Source organism: Delphinapterus leucas, chromosome 13, assembly GCF_059928025.1.
Source record: "Delphinapterus leucas isolate spDelLeu-1000000601 "Yukka" chromosome 13, BTC_Dleu_Yukka2, whole genome shotgun sequence".
NCBI classification, from domain to species: domain Eukaryota; kingdom Metazoa; phylum Chordata; class Mammalia; order Artiodactyla; family Monodontidae; genus Delphinapterus; species Delphinapterus leucas.
The window spans coordinates 40,849,655-40,865,741 of record NC_143141.1 but is presented as its reverse complement, the minus strand read 5'-3'; the positions used below and the strand labels follow the sequence as shown (position 1 = coordinate 40,865,741).

General features: G+C 33.9%; 1 protein-coding gene across 17 annotated transcripts in view; it reads right to left on the bottom strand.

Moving 5' to 3' along the window:
• VPS54 (VPS54 subunit of GARP complex) overlaps positions 1 to 16,087 on the bottom strand; it is a 121,186-nt gene that overhangs the window by 59,540 nt on the left and 45,559 nt on the right. For all 17 annotated transcript variants that reach the window (XR_016395293.1, XR_016395291.1, XR_016395292.1 and 14 more), the window contains 4 exons: positions 13,617 to 14,002; positions 5,744 to 5,870; positions 4,660 to 4,767; positions 2,059 to 2,114 (listed from right to left, as the gene is read on the bottom strand). Coding sequence is in view for 13 of the 17 variants with exons in the window: in XM_089922328.1 (XP_089778454.1) it covers positions 2,059 to 2,114; positions 4,660 to 4,767; positions 5,744 to 5,870; positions 13,617 to 14,002 (677 nt within the window). In the remaining 4 variants the exon portion in view is untranslated. The remainder of the gene's footprint in view (positions 1 to 2,058; positions 2,115 to 4,659; positions 4,768 to 5,743; positions 5,871 to 13,616; positions 14,003 to 16,087) is intronic.

Below are 16,087 nucleotides of genomic sequence, written 5' to 3'. Positions count from 1 at the left end.
TGCAGCTCTATTTACAATAGCCAGGACACGGAAGCAACCTAAGTGTCGATCGACAGATGAACGGATAAAGAAGATGTAGCACATGTATACAATGGAATATTACTCAGCCATAAAAAGAAACGAAATTGAGTTATTTGTAGTGAGGTGGATGGACCTAGAGTCTGTCATGCAGAGTGAAGTAAGTCAGAAAGAGAAAAACAAATACCGTATGCTAACACATATATATGGAATCTAAAAATAAAAAAAATAGTCATGAAGAACCGAGGGGCAAGACGGGAATAAAGACACAGACCTACTAGAGAATGGACTTGAGGACACAGGGAGGGGGAAGGGTAAGCTGAGACAAAGTGAGAGAGTGGTAGTGTATATATGGACATATATACACTACCAAATGTAAAACAGATAGTGGGAAGCAGTCGCATAGCACAGGGAGATCAGCTCGGTGCTTTGTGACCAGCTAGAAGGGTGGGAGAGGGAGGGTGGGAGGGAGGGAGATGCAAGAGGGAGGAGATATGGGGATATATGTATATGTATAACTGATTTACTTTGTTATAAAGCAGAAACTAACACACCATTATAAGGCAATTATACTCCAATAAAAATGTTAAAAAAAAATAAAAATAGAAACATAACATCTCCCCTAATAAACTTAATAACCTACTTTTCTAACTACAAACTAAAAAGTACTCTTCCATATATGAAGGATCATGTGGCATGGTGGCTAAGAGCATGGGCTCTTAAGCCACAATGCCTTGGTTCAAGTTCCAGCCCTGCCACTTACTAGTTGTGTGACTCTGGACAAATGACTTAACTCCTCCACGATCTAATTTTCTCATTTTAAATGGGTAGAACCTACCTTATATGGTAGCTGTGAATATAAACTGAGTTAATATGAAGTACTCAGAACAATGCACAGTGCTATGTAAGTAAGTATTAGCCAATATTGTATTAGTTACATATATATTATATATATACTAAATATTACAATACATAATAGTACAGCCAATATTTTTATAACTGACATCAATCAACTTTAAGATTAAAAATTAATAAAAAAATAGAATTCCATAAAGATATTTTAGACTTATTACTCCAAATTTTTAATTAACACTGCTACATCTAGGACTTTATTCTCAAAAGATACTCCTATACACTTGAGATATAGGATGTTCTCTAAGTTGAGAAAATTCCCTAGGGAAGAAAAATATTAAAAATAACTGACTCTCCATGTATATAGGGCTTTTAGCAAAGGTCCAGTAACTTAATTTTTCCAACTACTAGTGACCCCTGCATTATTAGGATTGCTTCAACTAATTCTGAAACTGAGCTTTCACTAGGTAATAGTGTGGAAATTAAAACTCCACAATCCTCATTCTATGAGTCTGACCCAGAGAAGTTTTACGGTTGTCCATATTACTATTCATATCTTAGACCAGTTAATAAAGTTTAGATACCTATATGAATAAGAAATTCATAGTCATAAAATATTTATCACTGTTCTCCTTAAAATAAGAATAGTTATTTCAAGGGGAAAACAAAAAATTATAGACATGGGCAATTCAAAATCATGTACTCAAACTTCTCAATGCTAACTGGGTTTTAATTATATAGCTAAATAATTTAAATTTAACACCGCTATTCCTCTTCAATTTCCACCCTCCATATGACGTTGTATCCTCTCCACCCTCTCTCTGCCCTGGGAGGCTGACCTGCTGGGCTTGGCCAGTGAGGAGCCCTTACAAAAGACTGAAAGGAGGAAAGGTGCTAATAGTCCGTCTCCATCCCTGCGGGGTTACCTCAGGATGACTGCCTCCCTCCACTGAAGATCACTTCAACTACTAAAAGACTTTTTTTTTTTCAGCTACTTCCATCTTCTTCTCCTGAATTCCATTAACTGCTCTCTTTCTTTGTCCCTTAAAGGTACTGCACTATCACTTGTGATTTTCCTACACTCTACCCACACCTTAGCAAATAATTCCTGAACTAAATCCTCCTTAGATTATTCTAATGCGTTATCTTTTCCCTGACTGGTAACCCCAACTTAATATTTATACTTACTTCAAAACAACATCTGTGTCTATGTCTTCTATTTGTGAAACTTTATTAATCACACACTGCAAAATTTAAGAAAAAAAATTTGATTAATGTCTTTAGAACTTTAAGTACTACATGTTCATTTGTATATTAATAAGGGCCTCAATGACTATAATTATTTGACCAAACTTCTCCTGTCTCTTACACCTCAAGGTGTTTAAAAAACTGCAGCATTACCTTTACCCTATTAAATAATTATTCCAGGGTATGCTTGAACTGTATTAATCACAATTTCCTACTATTTAAAACTGTTCACACACAAATACACACACAACACACACAAACACACACGCACACACACAAAACCCCCATAGAACTATAATACTTAGGACATGGTATAAGCCCCATACTAAAATTCCAAAAGAAATTCATTTTGGAGGTCACACTTCCTTGCAACACGTGCAACAGTTTAAGGTTTTAAAAAATAAATGCTCAGACTTTAGAAGTCTAGGAATTAAAACAGAGCAGTTTTTAAAAACTGTTTAAAAGTATAATATACATACAGAAAACTGTACAAATTATGTTTATAGCTCAATATTTTTTTTACAAATGGAGTGCACCTATTTAACCAGAACTCAGATTATGAAATTGAATATTACCAGTAAGCCCCTCCTGCTCCCCTCCTGGTCACTACTTCCTCCCAAAAGACATTACTATCCTGATTTCTAACACCACCGATTAATTTTGTCCGTGTTTGAATTTTACGTAAGTGGAATCATACAGTGTGTACTCTTCCGTGTCTGGCTTCTTTGGCTCCACCTTATGTATGTGAATATCCATGTTGTTCCATGTAGCTTATTCATTCTCATTGCTGTATAGTATTCAATGATGTAAATATGTTACAATTCTATTTATCTTTTTTACTGATGATAACTGAGTTTTTCTGGTTTTTTATTACAAATATGCTGCCATGGAATGCATGTGCTGTCTTTGGTGAGCCTAGGTATGAATTTCTGTTGGGTAAATTACCTAGAAGTAGAATTGCTAAGCTATAATATACATGTATATTTAGTGCTAGTTATCAACAAGTTTTGGAAGTAGCAGTGATAATTTTAAAATATGGTGTTTTAGTCAATGTTTGAAAGAGGTAAAAGATGGGGCGATTGTAACATTTTTCTTGCTTGTTTTATTTAAACATTAAAAACTAAGAAATGTACATTCAACCTAATGACGATGATCAATTAAGCCTAAGAAATTCATTCAAAATTGTTCTTTTTCACATACAGAAAAACTAAAGTTCAGAGAATGAGATTTATCTGAATAGAAAAAGTCAAAACAAAAATCAGGGAAGTGTATACACATAGCTGATTCACTTTGTTGTACAGAGGAAACTAACACAAGATTGTAAAGCAATTGTACTCCAATAAAGATGTAAAAAAAAAAAAATGCTTATGGAAAAAAATTGTATCTCATGAAATATAGCGGCAACTTGAATTTCACATCTTTAAAACTGAAATAACCTTAAAATATATATCTACTTTCTAATGAGTAGATGACAAACACTGAAACTTTGATAGCATTGTAGATAGTAAGCTTTTTCTTTTAATTTCTAAAAGTAATGCAGATGTAAAATGTCTGACAATTCCACTTTATCACTTTATGCCAATTGTGTTGTAATAAATACCAATTAGCTTGGGAAAAAAATCAGGGAAGACTAAAAAAAAACAAATAGATTTTAGTTTACAATTATAATTTCTTAGAGATCAGAGTAAGAAGAAACGCTGGTGAAAGTATATACTATTGGTAAAATGTTTTTAGAATAAAAGCAATTCAGCTCTATGTATCAAACAATTTAAAAATACATTTCACTCTCTGACCAATAATTCCACTTCAGGAATCAGTTATAAGAAAAATAGTCTTAAATATGAGAAACCGAACAAACAAGACTTTATACCAAAGCATACCAAAGATGTTTGTCACAGTGCTCTTTATAGTACCGAAATGAAAATGACCTAAATATTTAACACAGAGGAAAGCTTAAACAGGTTTAACTAACATAATGTTGATGGAATTTTATACAACCACTAAAAGTGATATTTCTGAAGGCTTATGAGCAAATGCTTATGTTATGGTTCAAACGGAAATATATAATACAATTCAAAATTATATATACAGTATGAGAGCACCAATGATAAACACCAGTAACAACTTATGCTTAGAAATATTCTTTTTTTTTTTTTTCGGTACAGGGCCCTCTCACTGCTGTGGCCTGTCCCGCTGCAGAGCACAGGCTCCGGACGCACAGGTCCAGCAGCCATGGCTCACGGGCCCAGCTGCTCCATGGCATGTGGGATCCTCCCGGACAGGGGCACGAACCTGCGTCCCCTGCATCGGCAGGTGGACTCCCAACCACTGCACCACCAGGGAAGCCCTAGAAATATTCTTAAAGTGATAATCTTTTTGACTGGTAGGGCTATGTTTTTCTTTCTTCTTTTTCTATATTAAAAATGTTTTAATAAAAGAAAATATTACTATGATACTGCATGTATTATTACAGGATCATGTAAAAATAAACTTCACAAAAGATTCTAGATGAAAATATATCAAAGAAAAAAGTATAATTACCTGTTTAATGATATTCTTTGCTGTAATAATCATTTCTTCACTATATATTTCTAAAAAATTAAGTTTTCTTTGTTTTAAAAGTCCAAATACAAGAGATACTAGTCTTTCCTGTTAAAATAAAAGAAGGGTATACAATGTCAAAATTCAAATACAAAATAATCTCACTTAGAGGTAGGAATAATCAACGTCAAGGGTTTTATTGTTTGACCCTCAAATCTCTATCCTCCTTTTGGTATTTTCTAAAAGCCTTAAAAACCCCTTTCCATAGCATCTTGTCATCAGATTTTTGGAGTCATTATTCTAAAACAGGTAAATCCTATCCTACTATAGTGGATCAAATGAAGCTGGTTTGGGGACAAAACAATATGAGTATATTTTGGTCTAGTTTCAGTAAGTAGCTAGAAAGTATTCTTCTGAAACCCTGATGACCAATAAATACTCTATGAGCCCGGTGCTTTCTAATTAGTGGTCTAGAAGACTGGAATGATGACCTGGATTATTTGTGGAGCATTAACTGCTAACATTTACAAAAATCTCTTTAACTACTTAGGCTGCTATCAGGGCTTTTTGGATTCTTTACAAGTTCTTGGCAATAATCAGCATTGAGAAGTTACTAGATAAGTTACCAAATATGATATATTTGTACATGCATATGCATAAAACATGTTCATAATAGGTGCTCAGTGAATGTGAATGACTGATAAGTTACCATATAATAATGATCACTTTTTATAAAAGACACACTCCAATACATGCATATACATGGATATAAGTTAATTCATCCTATATCTACATCCTATATCTATATTTGGAACTTGGGTAGTAAGCCATATAAAGACTTCATTTTAACTCCCATTTCTAATTAAGCTATAAAATTATTTATTCTCTAATTTCACAGGATAATAAACAATTGTGTGCTTCCTAAAGTCACATACTTAGTGAAAGATTTCATAGGTCTCACAGGCTTGATATTGAAGATAATTTTGCTCACTATAACCTGAGGAGAATGTGTTCTAAACTAAGGCTGTTAGGAAATAACACTAAGCAATGACATCAATTTCATTCTACAGTTCAAAAGACATACCTCTTCTAAAATTTGACAGTCATCTTCCAATGGTCTATTTAAGTCACTGTGAGAATAAGTAGAAAATTCTGCAATCATCATTTTATCTATCAGTTTTTCTAATTCACAAAGCTGTGATCCCAAATGCCTACAAAGGAAGAGGGAAATGTTACCTCATTTATAAAAAACCCAGATTTACTCCACGATCAAGGGAACCCGCCAGCAAAACTTTTCTAGCTGACAGTACTTGTGCAACAAGGTGATGTTTTAGTAAAATACAGTCTTTTAACTTAACAAAAATAACTGCGACAGTTTCACATCATCTCCCAAATTCTATTTTTCTCTGTATATCTTAACCTCCAAACAGTTAAATATACTATAGGAAACTTGGTTCTAGAAAACTTCATGACTGCTTTTTAGTCTGCTTTTCACAGACAAAATATTCAGATATTCTAAGTCCTTTCCTCATTAACCACTTACTGAATATAACTGTCAGTAGCTCCCCAGCCATTCACGTATGCAATAAATACAAGCGCTTACTATGCACCAGGCCCTGTTCTGGGTACCTATAAATATTTGAAGGACTATAGGCGAGACTGACTCAGCTCAACCTCTGTCAGAATCAGTTTGAGTTACTGTGCAATATCCCTCAGGCCATTAAAGTCATTAGAACACATGAGTGAAGATCTAAAGTCACTGAGCTATAATCTATCCATGGAGCTTCTTCTCATGAAGTATGATGTTCCTTTTTAGTCCACCTCTTCAGTACCTGCAGATCCTGGCTAGGGTTAAAGTGAGCAGGACTCTAATTTTGGCAGAGTTGTGGGGGTGGTGAGGGCATGTATTACTAAAGAGATTTGGAACCTTTTCCCTAGAAAAAGTAAGTACTGTCCAAGTGACAAGAGTGGTTCCAGGTAGTTAATCCCTGCTCTGAAGGGCACTAAGGATGAATACCGTCATATCCAAAGGGATTTTTGCCAAACAATCTAATAGTTTCATAAAAACAATGGGTTGAAGAAACCTAGGTAATCTAGTTGGTCCAAGGCATTTCAAAAATTAAGTGAAATTTATCTTAAATGTAAACATTTATAATTAATTATAAAAACATTTTAAAAGTTTATGCTACATTTACTTGAAAAACAAGCCCTTAATGTTAGCAACTGTCTTTACTATGACCAGATATAGCACATTAAAAAAAATTAAAGCATGTGACCTTTTAGGCAGATCCGTTGTTCTTCTTTTATGAACAACAACAATATGGTAAGTAGTGCAGTGATACTTTTAGAAAAAATCTGATAAGTGAAATAACATAAATTTGCTTTTTGCAATATGAAAATTATATTTCTCACAGCTAATTAGAAGTCTGATAAGGTTCTCATAAATGGTGACAACATCTCACAATAAACTAATTTATAACATATCCACTCTTACAAACTAAAACACTGCCATAAAAGGAATTTGGCAGTGTCTTGCAAAATTACATAGGCAATTAGCCTTTGACCTAGGAATCTGACTTCTCAGAATCCATCTCAAAGATACACTGGTAAATGACAAAAGAACATACATTCACTGCAGCACTGTTGGTAATTGCAAAGGAATGGAAACAACCCAAATGCTAACCAACAGAAGGCTAGTTAAATATATCATAATAGACCCTATACACTTTTAAAAGAATCGAGGAATACCAATTAATATACTGTATACTGCTACAGAGCAGTTTCTCAACTACTGCCCCCCTAAAAAGTCTTTTCAGACATTTTTATTCCTAATCACTCTCCATGAAGTTTTAATATCACAGATATACTGTAAATCCGTTTATGTACTGTGGTCTTTGGAGGGCCACAAACCATTGTAAAATCCAAGAGTTTTTTTCACCCTTCAAGAACAAACATTTCCCCCCTTTGGGTGATATCCCCCATTGAGAATGCATACTGTAGCATGATCTACAGGGTATATACTGTAAGATAAAAACCCCACGGTGGAGAAAAGTATGTACAGTATGCTAATGCTTATCTAAGATGAGGGACAGAGAGACGGATAAATAAACATAAACTAAAACTTTTTAAAATGACTTGTAGGAGTAGGTACAGAGGAAGAGAACCAAGATAGAAGTTAAATTTCTCTGAATATTTTTTGTTTTATAGATTTGACTTTGGAACTATGTAACTACTTAACATAGTTGTAAAACAATATTACATTTAAAAACAGCAATCCTTGAATATCAAAAGCAAATGAACTTAACTATGTATCAAAGTACAGGCAAATCTACACAAAGAGGAATTATTTCAAGTGACTTTAAAACACAGTAATTTATCCATTCATACCACAAGGGATATACCTTAAGAAAAAGAGGGAAAATTATTTTCTAGCTCTGCCCACTAAAAAGGCCTAGAGATCATGACCAATCCAGTAGCAAGGAACACCTCTGATACCTAGATTGTAATTTCTAAATACCATTTCCTACTAAAAGAAACTAGGGCTCCTTAGAGAAATTGCAGTTTACAAATATGGAGCAGAAAATGTATAATATGAATATCCTGTCATAACATGAAAAAAACCATTAATGACTACTCACAGAATCAAAAGAACTTGAGGAAGTTCCTACAAAAGATAGGACAATATGAACATCGATTAAAAAAAAACTTAATACTTCAAATATATATAAATCCATGTGCTTATAAAACATTTGGAAGATGCTACATTTTTCAATTCATTATTTTAAAAACTGCTAAATAAAGGAAAAGAACCTAGACTTTATCTTGCCTATCCTTGTAAGAACTGTCCTTCAGAATTACCAAGTAATTGTTATGGAGAAATATGGCTTTATAGAAATATTCCATTAACAAATGAATAAGGAAGTTTAGAATTAGAATATCATGATTTGCAACCCATAATGAGATGATAAATCTAGGCAATGATCACCAAATGGCTGCTAATTTCATGAAAAAAGAGACAACCAGGTATATGCCTCTTAGCTGAAATACACCTATTAGGTACTCTTACCAAAAAGAAAAACTTAAATCTGATCAAGGCTTTAAATCTAACTACCAGTTTATAGAAAATACAAGTAAAAGGAAAACACACTAAACATGGGGATGCAGTTGGCAAAATCCAGACTGTGAGAAGCACTACAAAGACAACTCAATTTCTTCAATAAATATTTTGAAAGGGAGAAAATGAGAAGAATGGAGAACTATATATCAAAAGACATTTGAAATATATCAACCAATTGTAATATACAGTTGTTATTATTTGGATCCTGTTTCAACAAATACACTGTGAAAAGAATTTTGAGAGAAATAGGAAAATCTGAACACTGACTAGCTATTTGAAGCTATGAATGATATTTGAGTTATGTTTTTAAAGATCCTTATCTTTCAGAGATACATAATGAAATACTTATGGATGAAATGAAATCATGTTTTGGATTTGTTTCAAAATAATCCAGGAGTAGGGGGAGGCATATAGAGAAAACCAAGTTGGCTATGAGTTGATAACTCACAGGTGATATGCAATTTATCCAGCTTCATATAACTCTCTTCATATAATTTCCTCTATTTTTGTGTATGTTTCAGTTTTCAGTAAGTTTTAAAAAGCAGTAATAGGGTAGGATATGAATCCACACATAAATTTAACATTGCTTTGTTCTCAGTTAATTGATTTTTATAAAGATCAAAAATTCCTTTTAAATGCAGACTAGAGGTTAACACCCAAGTATGTGTTGCCTTCAGGTACAAATAGTCTTCAGCAAATCCCAACAAAGAATTATGGTAGGAAGTCCATAGGACTGCATCTACTGATGTTTGGGCATCAAAGTAATAAAACTCTATCATTTCAGCCTAATAGCTTAAATGTGAGGTTCTATTTAACTTCAGATATTGTCAAAAATAACTGAGTAGCTTCATTTTTACGCGTCTTAAGTAATTTTAAAGTCTGACAAATATAATAAAGAAGAGCAGATATGAATCTCAATACTAACATCAAATAGTATTTATTATGTACTCACAGGTATATGATAACATATATAAAAAGATTTGTCTAAGCAAATCCCTAAATAAAATTTCTAGAATTATAGTGTTTTATAGGATTCACCTATTCATCCTTGCTCTGTTTTTAAAATATTTTAGACTACTTTAACAATAGATGCAATTATACTGGCCTGTATATTATTATTAACCTCACCAAAAATATTTAATAGATAAATCTGCTAACAGTTCATTTTAAAAGTATGTATCCTAATAATCACATATAATACTTTACAGTGGTGAAAGAAATCTGCTGAAATGACAGACAAGTAACTAAAAATCACTTTCTGAAAAAGTACATAGGCTCATATATCCAGCTAAACAAATTGGAGCAATTCTAATACTTTCTACTTTAATATGCCTCAATTTGTACATGAATTCAGAACTTCTACTAAGCTGTGGGCTCACTACAATGACCTTTGTATTGCTTTTATCACAGAAACTTACATATCAATAAACCCTACAGTAATACTAGTTTCATCAAATAGCAGAAAATCTGTTGTTTTGGCTTCACCTCAGAGCACACAATGTGGATGTTTTCATATCATAATGTTTTCAAGATCTAAATTATGGGAGATTATATAGGAGTAAAGAAGATGTTAAATACCTTTTACTACTTCCAATAATAAAAATCCCTTAAGTGGAATCCCAAGGAGTCCTCTGATCAATGAAATCATAATAAGCTGGAACCTATAATTAACTCTGAATGTTTTCCACCTTCTCTTTCAAGAAGAAGAAGAAGAAGAGGGAGGAGAGGAGGGGGGGAGAGGAGGGGGGGGAGAGGAGGAGGAGGAGGAGGAGGAGGAGGAGGAGGAGGAGGAGGAGGAAGGAGGAGAGGAGGAGGGGAGGAGGGGAGGGGAGGAGGGGGGAGGGGAGGAGGGGGAGGGGAGGAGGGGGAGGGGAGGAGGGGGGGGGGAGGGGAGGAGGGGAGGAGGGGAGGAGGGGGAGGGGAGGAGGGGAGGAGGGGGGAGGGGAGGAGGGGGAGGGGAGGAGGGGGGAGGGGAGGAGGGGGAGGGGAGGAGGGGAGGAGGAGATGACGACGTACGAGTAGAAAAACTAGTTTCATTAATTTTTATCCTAAAATCTATTACTATGGTAGATTCCTAGCTCAGCAAACCTCTAACTCAGTTGCCCACAGTTTAACATCTATTGCACTAGAAAATTAGCACTGATGTTCAGAGTGATCTATTTGAGGTCCTACAAAACCTCAATCAAATATATTAAAAAGTACACATAACTCTTGGGTCCGATGAGATCTGGGTTGAATCTTGACTCTACTGTTTTATAACTTGCTGTATGACTTGGAGCAAGTTATCTAAGATTTTCAACGCTCCAGTTTCCTTATCTATTAAAATGGGGATAAAACTATCTCATAGAAGGGTTTTTTTGGAGTGGGGAGGGGGATCAAATAATATATGCAATATTCTTAGCACTGGTACAGAATACCAAAGTATTCAAAAAACGTTCTTAGGTTTTGTAGTGGTGGCAGTAGTAGAGTAATGGTGGTAGTAAGTAATAAAGAAAAAAAAATTAACAGTGGTGAAAACTGAAGTTTCTACATAAACCTTTACAGTAAGAAACAGAAAATAACAACATTATATCCCTGAATTTCAAGGTAACTGAATCTTTTCTATACGAAACCTGCAAGATATCAAATATATTTTCATATATATTTTACATGAAGAATAAACACTCTTTACAAATGTGCAGGTTCTAAAAAAAATAATAGTAGATATTTGAGTAAAACATAGATAATCAGGGGCTTCCCTGGTGGCGCAGAGGTTGAGAGTCCGCCTGCCGATGCAGGGGACGCAGGTTCGTGCCCCGGTCCGGGAAGATCCCACATGCCGCGGAGCGGCTGGGCCCGTGAGCCATGGCCGCTGAGCCTGCGCGTCTGGAGCCTGTGCTCCGCGACGGGAGAGGCCACAACAGTGAGAGGCCCACATACCGCCAAAAAAAAACAACAAAGAAAAACAAAAAAACAAAACATAGATAATCAGAATATTTGAAAGTCTTTTAAAAAATCATATACACTTTTTTATGAAGAATATTTTGTCCTTTGAGTTAAGGTACAAACCAAAAAAGTAAGGATGAAAATAAAGGTAAACTCTTTCTTGAGCTCAAGATAATTAAAAGATTATAAAATTTTCATTCTGCCTTCTGATAAATCATAATCTACTGGGAATAAATATCCAACCCTGTTCTTAAATATTTTCCAGATAGCTTTGGAGAACTAAACTTTTCATCAGTATTATTAGGCATAAACTTATGAGTCAGGAAAATGAAATAAAATAAACTGCATGACCTTTGGAGTAAAAATGAGAACAGTTTCAGAATTTGTGTTTAGCAGGCAAGCATTTAATCTTTGCTTCTATTGCTCTATTCAGAGGATAAAGCACTCTACTTTCTAGAAGCAGCTCCCAATATTCATCAAATTCGTATAATATAGTGGTGACAAGAAAAAACACAGCTTCTGTCATTACAGAAGTCCATTGTGCTAAAATACTGACAAAATTAATATTATTTATTTTAAAAATATATGCCATATACACATTCAAAAAAGAGAAATATTTAAATTTTCAGAGGTAAAGGGGAAACTAAAAATCATTTAGTCACCCTGGGTTCCATGCTGAGAAATCCAAAGTAGGCTTCAAAGGACTACGAACCACCCAAAATTAACTGCAAAATTTTATGTACAGGTATATTTTTATGGAAAGAAGGTCCATCCACAGCTTTCAACAGATTCTCAAAGAGGTTTGTGATCCAAACTTTTTCTGTAAACATCCAAGTCTGGATAAGGTTCTTCCCCTAAGGTTAGGCTCCATAGCAATCTGTACTTCATCATCATACTGTACTGTACTGTATAATAACTACCCAGTAATTTCTGTCTCCCTCCTATCAAATAAATTGTAGAAACAGAGCAGAAAGCATCTCTGCTTTGTTCATGGCTATATACCCAGTATTCTGCCTGGTGTCTGTCATGTAATCAATAACCATTTCTTGAATAAATGAATCAATCATTCACTTGCATAATTAAAATTGGGCCAACTTTTTAAAAGTGCTTTCAAAATAAATATTCCAATTACATATCCTTAGTCAATAAGAACTTATAATTCAATTAAAATAAACTTATATTAAAGATAACCTTTCCAGAATATATTAAGTTACAGAGCACGTCTTCCATAAAACTTCTTTGTAGTCACTCAGTAGTATAAGGTTTCCCAGCAGATAGGAACTTCAACAAGGAAACTGCAAGCCTGCTTAACTGAATGAAATTTTGATGGCTTACAATTGGTGTAATCTGTAAATTAAACATATGACATGATCTCACATAAAATAACTAAAACCCTAATCTTAAAGGTATTTTCAAAATAAAAACTTAGAAGAAATTGGGTCTTTTCCATCATCGTGTGGGATTTTTTGCAATGTGATAGACTGTAAATGAGAAATGAATTTTAATAATTATCTAATTTAAAACTTATTCAATGGCTTTTAAAATAAACTTAATTTCAGCCATACTAGTATTCCTTTTTCCACCTTTATCTATTATCTTGACACAAAACTACTTCAACATTTTCAAAATATAATTTTCAAAGCTGTGACTGGCCCTTCGTTGATTTCATCTACTAGAAAATTTAATTTTACTTCTTTATCCAAATGTCTCTGTAAATATTGGTCCTTATGATTTTTGTTTGTTTTAGTAAGACTAAAATATCAGAATGATAACATTATTAAACAGATCAATCTGGAAGAAAAAAATACCCTTGTAACTCTAACACATTCATAGATTTTCAGCTAACATTACACACTAAAATTTATCCTTTAGAAAGTTCTAACATTATTTCTAATGGCTTACTTAATGGACATACCGGAAGCTGTGAATGCCCTGAAGTTCCTGCTGTAGAACCTCTTGCGTTGTTGCTATTAAGTCCAATGCTCCGACAAATTCAGAAGTAGATAACAACACCTGTACTGTAGGCTGAGTCTGGTGTACAGTGGCCATTAATTTCAGTTTATTGTATACTTTAACACAATTATTTCTGGTAAGTGCCAGTCTTAAAATGTGTAGTGATCCTTCACACATTACTTTATCAATCTGTGCAATTTTATCTCGAAGCATTTTTACAGCCTGGGAAGTTTTCTTGAGGTAGTCCTGCAATTCGTGTTGAGAGGTCATTGCATGAAAAAATGCTTCTGAACGTAGAGAGATCTGGTGAGCAATGTTTACTTCCACAATATCCAGATAATGGCTCAGCTTAAGAGGAAAGGAAAAGAAAAAAAAATCACAGCATATTATAAGTATACCTTAACTGCCCAAATACTTTCTGAAAACGATACAATATTTCTACATGCATTTTAAATCCCATTGTGTGAACTGTTTGATTATGTGATGCTTGATACTAGGCATACAAAATAGAAGGGAGATGAAAGGTAGAGCCCAAAATTAATAAATGTAAGACAAAAGCATAGAAGGTGATTTACCTTCTTCCTCTGCTACTGCCATTACTGTCCTCCAAACACCAACTACTTTCTAGAGAGTAAAAGTAGCCCACAGTCATCTCAGATTATAATCTAGTTTTACAAGTTCCAAGATCTGAGAGAGAATGATTGAGTTCCTTAACCTCCACACATCACTGCCATCACCAATATAATGTATCATTTATCTGACTGAAAGATGATTATAGTTACCATTTACTGGCTTTCTATGTACCAGGCAGTGGTATTTTATATATATCATCTTCTAATTTTAACAATCTTGGAATACAGGTATTATTATTATTTTATTTTACAGTTGAGGACAATGAGGCTCAGAAACATTAAATAACTTGAATAAAGTCATATGATTAATAAGTAAAAAAACTGAAATTTGAACCCAGGTTTGTCTAACTCAAAAACTGAAGTTCTTTCTACTGTACCATGCTGCCTCAAAACGTTAGAGAATTCATGAAAGACAGATTGGTGATCCAGCCACAAATTACAGAGAGTACTAGAATTCGCCTGGATCTTTCTTTTTTAAGCTGTTAATTTCACATTTCAACAATTATTCTTTTATCAATTTATAAAACTCAGTTTATTTCCAATGCGTTTTCCTCTTAAACAGTTGACTGAAACAATTAGTTCATATATATCTTATTTGTAATACTACCAAAATTAATTCCTGGAGTAACATGTATTAAGAATGCTTTCTAATTTCAAATATGGACTTCTAAAACTTGAGTTGTCTTTTCTTCCTTTAAAACTGCATATGCCTTCTTTGGCTATATTATTTTTCCATTTCTCTCCCACTTTTTTACTTCTAGATTCTTCAACCTATAGCTCAAACTTTAAGAATTATCTCTGAACATCTCAGAAGAATTTGTAGTGTTAAAGGGTTAATGGGCTTTCAACATTCAGGACTCATAAAATTAGAGGATTATTTGGTCACCAAGCCTGTCTCATTAAAACCATGCAGGATCATGCATATCTTCAATACAGCTCCTTCAATAATCTATTATAATATATAATAGGTTACAAACAAGACATTCTTCTATAGTTTAAATCTGTTGCATTTATACTCTTTTGCTGTTTTTCTTTTTACCTTCAACAGCTGTTCATTTATTTACCTAAAAATCAATATGGGGATGAAGGTACTTAGGTACATCACAAGCTAAAGTAGACTCAATCTTCAGAAAATGGAGAAAAAGTAACTCCTGTAGGACAGGGGTACTCAGAATGCAGTTTATATGCTGCTGCCAGTTTGTGAACTGTTTAACAGGTCCATGATGAAATGAGGAACTCTGCTGGATATTAAATCAACTACATCACTAAGCCCACGGTATTGCTTTTTCATAGAAAGACTTTCTTAATGAAGGAAGCAGTGAAATGATTTACGTTCTAGAGCAAACTCATTGTCTCATCGCAGACCAGCACTTTGGGTAGCAGTACTACAATAGGACAAAAATTTCCCTAATCCTGGTTGTAGCATCCCCTCTTTAAAACTAGCAAGATAAAATGGGTGCTGTCCATCATACAGTGAGTTTGAATCCTGTCTTGGAATCCTGTCTTCCATTCCTTTTCTAAGAACAGAGCAGAATGAGGAGACAAAATGTAAATGTAATAAAGCTGATTCTGCAACTTACCAAAAAAAAAATTTCCATTACTTTAGTCACTTTAAACATTTAGCATGAGAAAATTGTTTCATTTGAATTTCAAAGATTTCCGCAGTTTATCAATACTCCATTGATCTATTCTTTTCAAAGGCATAATATTTTCATAATTCATTTCCTAGTAAAATTCTATAAAGGGAACAGTTTTTAAAGTATTCCTAAAAGTATCTGTATAGATTGGTGAAATTTTTATT